The sequence below is a fragment of the Octopus sinensis genome, linkage group LG8, assembly GCF_006345805.1.
Source record: "Octopus sinensis linkage group LG8, ASM634580v1, whole genome shotgun sequence".
Lineage (NCBI taxonomy): Eukaryota > Metazoa > Mollusca > Cephalopoda > Octopoda > Octopodidae > Octopus > Octopus sinensis.
Window position 1 is genome coordinate 55,355,127 of NC_043004.1, and position 7,500 is coordinate 55,362,626.

At 36.2% G+C, this 7,500-nt stretch overlaps 1 protein-coding gene across 2 annotated transcripts in view; it reads right to left on the reverse strand.

Annotated features, from left to right (window-relative positions):
* The window catches only part of LOC115215177 (adhesive plaque matrix protein 2), a 68,908-nt gene that overhangs the window by 6,723 nt on the left and 54,685 nt on the right, over positions 1 to 7,500 (reverse strand). For both annotated transcript variants that reach the window (XM_029784360.2, XM_029784359.2), the window contains one exon: positions 1,706 to 1,788. In XM_029784360.2, coding sequence (XP_029640220.1) covers positions 1,706 to 1,788 — 83 coding nt within the window. The remainder of the gene's footprint in view (positions 1 to 1,705; positions 1,789 to 7,500) is intronic.

The window sequence follows — 7,500 nt, forward strand, 5'->3', positions numbered from 1 at the left end:
TAAAAAAAGGAATTCCTAACTATGCTTCTAATAAATTACAACGCTGGTGTACGATATTATTAAACTATGATTTCAAGATGGAATATATAAAGAAGCACTCCGTCGGTTACGACGACGAGGGTTCCGATTGATCCGAATCAACGGAACAGCCTGCTCGTGAAATTAACGTGTAAGTGGCTGAGCACTCCACAGACACGTGCACCCTTAACGTAGTTCTCGGGGATATTCAGCGTGACACAGTGAGTGACAAGGCCGGCCCTTTGAAATACAGGTACAACAGAAACAGGAAGTAAGAGTGAGAGAAAGTTGTGGTGAAAGAGTACAGCAGGGATCACCACCATCCCCTGCCGGAGCCTCGTGGAGCTTTTAGGTGTTTTCGCTCAATAAACACTCACAATGCCCGGTCTGGGAATCGAAACCGCGATCCTATGACCGCGAGTCCGCTGCCCTAACCACTGGGCCATTGCGCCTCCACAGGAATTCCTAACTATACTTCTAATAAATTACAACGCTGGTGTATGATATTATTAAACTATGATTTCAAGATGGAGTATATACCATTCAAGAGATTGGACTGATTTCGTAAAATGTGGAACCATTTGAAGATACCGTGATTGCCGCTTTGCAAGCGGAAAATGAGATTAAAAGTGTTTTGTGTAACGTCATGCGTGAACTTTCAGTTACTTTACAAGATATAAAATTAAAATCGGACACCGATAAATTTATTATAAAAATAAAAGAAATATAGAAAGCTAAAAGTGATAAAGATATACGCAACATAAATGCAAACCGTTTCTCACTGTGTGACAACGTGTAGATGCATTCGCAAAGAGTCGTAGTGCCAGCCACACTACTAAAGCGATTATTAAAGAAATTTCATATGAGTCATCCGGGGATTTCAAGAATGAAATCATTAATGAGAAGTTCCGAATATTGTCCAACAATGGACTGTGACATTGCAGAATCGGTGAAAGTATGCAGAGGGAGTGCCTTAGCTTCACACCAAATGGCAACCGTGATCAAACACGGACGTTCTATGGGCCAGACTACATATTGATTACGCAGGTCCACTTAAGGGCTCATATTACCTTGTCGTGGTGGATAGTTTTTCAAAGTGGCTGGAAGCGTATGAATGTAAAACGCCCACATCTGCGGTTACGATAAGCTTTTTACACAAATTGTTCACCAGCATGGTATTTCGGATACCATTGTGTCGGATAATGGAACTCAATTTATGTCAAATAAGGTTTAAAAATCTTGCATCGAACATGTAACCACTCCGCCCTGTCACCCTAGGTCAAATGGACAAGCGGAGCGTTTTGTTGACACTTTCAAGAGGGCGTTAAAAAGGAAGTGATGGACGGTTTGGGATTTCAACAATTTCTAAGAATGTACCGAGTAACCCCTAATCCGAATACACCATCACGAAAGCCACCTGTAGAATTGATGTTTGCTAGAAAGGTTAGATCCGTCTTTGATAAGCTGACACGTAGTAAAAAGAAAAAAAGCGAACTACAAAAATACTTTAAAAAAGTTAGGTAACAAAGTTTTTTTTTAAAAAACCTATAGATATGGTAAAGAAAGCTGGGAGGACGGTGTAGTTATTAAACAAATTGGAATAATGATATTCCTGGTAAAAGGGAAAATGTTGAACACAAATGACATATTAACCGACTAAAAAAAATATTCACGGAAAAATACTCACGTGAAAAGAAATCCCCATGGAAGTGTTGTAAGACACGTTTGAGGTACCAACACCCATATTAAAACCCTGTGCGGAGCTCAAATCTGAAAAGAGAAGATATAAAAGGGAAGATGTGGAAGGTTTCCGACCACACCGCAAGTGACTAAACGGTGGACTGACTCATTATTATAAGGTAAAGAACTGTGAACGATTGGAAGTTGGTGTTGGTAGCACTTCACTGTGAGCCTTTTGATTAAGAGCGTTGAGTCTCGTGTAATAGTAGCGAGTTGTGTCTATACTTTATTCTCCCTGCTTCGTTATATTATATATCCAATACAAGGATATAAACATATCTTAATCAAAATGTATAATATTATATGTCCATTATCAGTCGCTCTTATCAGTCGGTTTCACACTGCCGATTAAACCGGATGTCAGATAAAGGCACGGTTGAGCAATACAACGTGCTCATCAGAGCTGGCAGATATAGAAAAAATATGGTAACTGATCTCCGTTATTAGAGGTGAAAATATACAACCGGTTTGTGGGTAATATGTGGGTTATATGAAAGAAAACGAAACGAACTGAACAAGTGTTGCATCAAGAGTAATGTCCCTTGACCTCAAAGTTCTCTGAAATGCAAGTCTACAAGAGAGTTCTGAAAATGTGTGTAGGGTTTAAGGTTAGGTATTCGTATAGGGTTCGAAAGTTTGTTTGAGTATTATACGTGTAGAACTGGGAGAGGCTGGGCAGATTTCCTGATGCCTAAACCCATGTTAGGGGCATATATCTTCGTTTGCTGATTAGAGTATGCTTTCTTTAAAATCTTTGCTAGGTTCTCAGATTATGCTGGTGAAAGAGCCGAAGGTGGGGAACTGAGGATTACGGTTATGATGGGGCCCGTTAGTATGATAAAATATATCTCCTTTCAAGTGGATAAGGGCTAAAAATCTCACTTCTGCAGTTTAGGTAAAGTTTGGGCGCTGAGAACTTTTTAATATTTTTCTTTTCTTGGCTACACATAACCTGCACTTTCTGCTACTTTTAAAAGAAGGCTTGCACTTTTTAAAATTTTCCACTTTATGCTGTACTCTGTGGTGCGTTCTTTTAACGACCATACGTACCTAGTCAGGGTTGTAGCATACGTCACTTCGAGATATTGGAGGAGGACTTCTGCTGCTCCTACATACTTCTGCACGTTTAGTTAATCATTTAGAACTTTTGATGTTATCTCTGCCTCATATACAATTGTTCCCGTATAACACTGGCCGTCAATGAGGCATGTGGTGTTACTTCTACAAGAGCATCCTACCACTAATTCAGCTATGGGTCTACCAACTTTTATTTTTTGGACAAGGTCCGCACTTAAAAGACGCTCATAAAGTGTGCCTTATAAAATTTTACTGAACTTACTCGTACGTGGCAAGTATTTATCTAAGCTAAGAAAAATCCTACTCACACAAGATATCACGCTTAAGAAAAAGAGGTACGTGAACCCCAACCTACTTTGGTGGAGGTTTTATTCTTGGGGCTGCTAGACTCTGGCTATAATTAATCTTATCTTTAAAACCGATGGCAATCAAAGCTTTATTGTAGTATAGGTTAGAAGCATAAAAAATCTCTTTACTTGAAAACAGGCTGGAGATTTGGCTGTTGATTCCCTTTACTGGGGTCCTGAATACTATGGCTGGATGATGGGAAGGTGTGTCTCTGTAAGTTACCCTTTCATTCGGCTTCCTAAAAAGCTTATAGGCACCGGATTCTGATTTCAAGGCCACGTAAAGAAATCCATAGTCTTCCGGATGGTTTCTTTTGTGATCAAGTGGCCAAAGGAATTTATGGTATTGGTAAAGTTCTTCCAAAGCCTATCGAGTGTGTAGTCATTTGCCCATCTCGGTATTGCCACAGCATCGTCTCTATAGAGGCCCAAAACTGGCAATAAAGAATTTCTTAACGAAATTCAGGACGAAAAAATATAACCGAGGAGGTTACACACGCCAGCGCTGTCGAATGCGGCAATAGAAAAGTGGGAGAGAGAGAGAGAGAGAGAGAGAGAGAGAGAGAGAGAGAGAGAGGGAGAAGAGAGAGAGAGAGATAGACAGGCAGAGAAAATGAGAGACAGAGAAAGACAACAGAAAATGTGGGAAGGATAAATCCCCTTCCAAAGTGCCACGCAGTGGGGCCGAACCTGCAACCATATGGTTGAGAAATAAGCTTCTTTTCATAGAGTCACACCAGCGCCTACATAGATAGATAGATAGATACATACATACGTATATACATACATACATACATACATACATACATACATGCATACAACATACACACATACATACATACATACATACATACCAACATACATACATACATACATACATACATACATACATACATACATATATATATATATATATATATATATATATACATACACACACATATATATATATATATATGTATATATATATGTATGTATATGTATATATGTATATGCATATGTATATATTGGTTTTTCAATTGCATGAAGTAAATGTGAGAGGGGAACGTAATAAACTAACTGTATCAACGGGCTACAAAAGCAGATAGTAATTTTCTTCGTAGTTATTCTTAGTACAAGTGCTGAAGAGTGCAGTTCCATTTTAACAGTTATTTTTTCAAAGCTATAATGGAAGTGACAAAGGAGCATATTCGGCATATTTTGCTTTATGAGTTCAATAAAAGCAACAACGCAACTGAAAGTGCGAGGAATATTAATGCAGTATTTAGAGATTGGGCAATAAGCATAAGCCAGTGCCAACGGTGGTTCCAAAACTTCCGAGCCGGAAACTATAGCTTAAAAGATGAGCCTTGACCTGGAAGATCTGTAGAGTTCAACGAGGATGTCTTAATCACGCTGGTAGAACAAAATTCCACCGTAACTGCTGAGGAACTAGCAGAGAAGATTGGATTTGGTCATTCAACCATTCATCGACACCTTTGTGCCATCGGAAAAGTCAGCAAATTGGATCGATGAGTACCCCACGAACTTTCGGAGTCTAATCGCGTACAGAGAGTGAATGTGTGCTCTTCTTTGCTGTCACGTCTCACAAATGAATCTTTTTTGGACTGAATTGTGACTAGTGACGAGAAATGGGTTCTCTATAAAAATTTTAAAAGCCGAAAACAGCGGATAGGGAAAGGGGAAATACCATCAACCCAAGCTAAAGAAGGGCTTCACCCACGTAACGTATAGTTATCTGTTTGGTGTGATATGAAAGGTTTAGTCCACTTTGAACTTTTAAACCCAAACTAAGCGATAACAAACGAGATCTACTGCGAACAGCTTGAGCAGCTTAAATAAACGCTAGAAAAAAAACTACCATCTTTGGTTTCATGACAAGAGGTTTTCTTCTATAAGGATAATGCTCGGCCATATACAGCGAGGTTAACATTCCAAAGACTGAAACAGCTTGAATTGGAAACGATGCCCCACCCACCATATTCATCGGACATTGCTTCATCTGATCATCATTACCTCCGCCAAGGAAGGAGGTTATGTTTTCATCGGCGTTGGTTTGTCGGTCTGTCCGCCTGTATGCAAAATAACTCAAAACGTTGTGAACGGTATTTGATGAAACTTGCAAAAAAATGTTGGTAATGACACAAGGAACAGATGATGAAATTTTGGTAGTGATCCGAGATTTTTTATGGAGACTTGAAGGATTTTTCCTTTGTTATATTTACTTTACACGAAGTATTACGTTGCGTTCTTTGATTATCTCATTTGAAAACACGTTCATCGTTTCAATGTAACCTATGGTGGCGTTGCTGTTTCCAAAGTTTATTTTCGTTTCCTTATTAGTAATTTTACACGCGTTATGCGTGTATCACTCAAGTTTTTGGTAATTATTTACATTATTTACATTCGACGGATATTTGTCCTCATCTTGTTTGTTGTTGACACAACGTTTCGGCTGATGTAACCGCCAGCTTTCATCAGGTGACTTGGGGAAATTTCGAAACTGGGTTCTCATTCGTAAGGTATTTTTCGATATCATCATTGTTATTATTATTATTATTATTATTATATTATTATTATTATTATTATTATTATTATTATCAATATGGCATCATCATCATCATCAATATGAGGAACAGTCATTTTAACGTGTTGTTTTTATTTATTTATCACACGACGAGGTACATCTGCACCACCCGATACTCCTGAACCAGTTGTTGAGAGTCCCACAAGAGGAATCGATGCTACATGTGTCGAAACAATTGTCGTGATTAATAATAAATTCTCGTATATTCCATCTTCTGTCTTTCATTTGCTATATATACATATATATATAATATATAATATATATTATATATATATATATATATATATATATATATATATAGATATATATTATATATATTATATCTCGCAAGAATATGGATAACACTAATCTTTCCCACTCTTACTCAAACAAAAAATGCAAAAGAAAAAATGTTATTTGGTTAAATATCCCTTTCAACTGTGCGAACTCGACGAATATATACAGTAGATTTATGTCTATACAAGAAAAATAACTTTCCAGCTTCCCATAAATATTATAAAATAATTTCTAAGAAATCAGTAAGAATATCATATTCTACTCTCCCAAATATGGCTACCATAATAGCTAGACTTAATAGTAAAAATATTAAGTTAAGTAGGGATAGAATAAATAGTAACAACAACAACAATAATAGTAATAATGATAATAATAATAATAATAATAATAATAATAATAATAATAATAATAATAATAATAATAATAAACATAGCAATAATAATAATGATAAGCGCCTACAGAGTATCTCAACAGGCACGATAGAGCTGCACAATATATTCACTGGGTAATCTGTAAAAACCTGGATTTGCCCAATGAAAAAAACTGGTGGGAACACAAACCACCCCCAGTGCTTGAAAATGACCACATCTCACTCCTCTGGAACTTCACCATTCAAACTGACAGAAAGATAGATGCAAATAGGCCAGACATCATATTGAAAGACTTCAAACAAAGAACATGCCTCCTCGTTGATATGACTGTCCCAATCGATATAAACGTATCTGTCAAGACCTACCAAAAACTGAGCAAATATAAAGATCTTGAAATAGAAATCAGCAAAATGTGGAAGCTGAAGACTAAAACAATACCTGTTGTCATAGGTGCCCTGGGAATGATAGCAAAAGGGGATGATAGCTACCTAACTCAGATACCAGGAAACCCCAAAATGGCAGAAGTTCAAAAGATAGTGCTCATGGGAACTGCTCATATCCTACGCAAAATACTCTCTATGTAATCTCAAGGTTTAAAACAAACATAATTTTCGGTTAAAAAAAAACAAAAAAAAACAACTTTTTTTTTACACATTCATTAGTACAACACGCCCACCCCCCAAATATATGGCACACTAGGCATAACAACAACATGAACTTCCAACCCTGTTGTCTCTTGAGGTCTCTGGGTGAGACTTGGAGCCAACTTGTACAAATATAAAGCAAAAGTCAAACATAGAATAATAATAATAATAATAATAATAGTAATAATAATAATAATAATAATAATAATAATGATAATAATGATAATAATAATAATAATAATAATAATAATAATAATATAATAATTATAATAATAATGATGATGATGATGATAATGGTAATAATAATAATAGTAATATTAATAATGATGATGATAATAATAATAATAATAATAATAATAATAATAATAATGATAATAATGATAATAATAATAATAATAATAATAACAACATTAATGTAAATAGAGATAAAAACAACATCA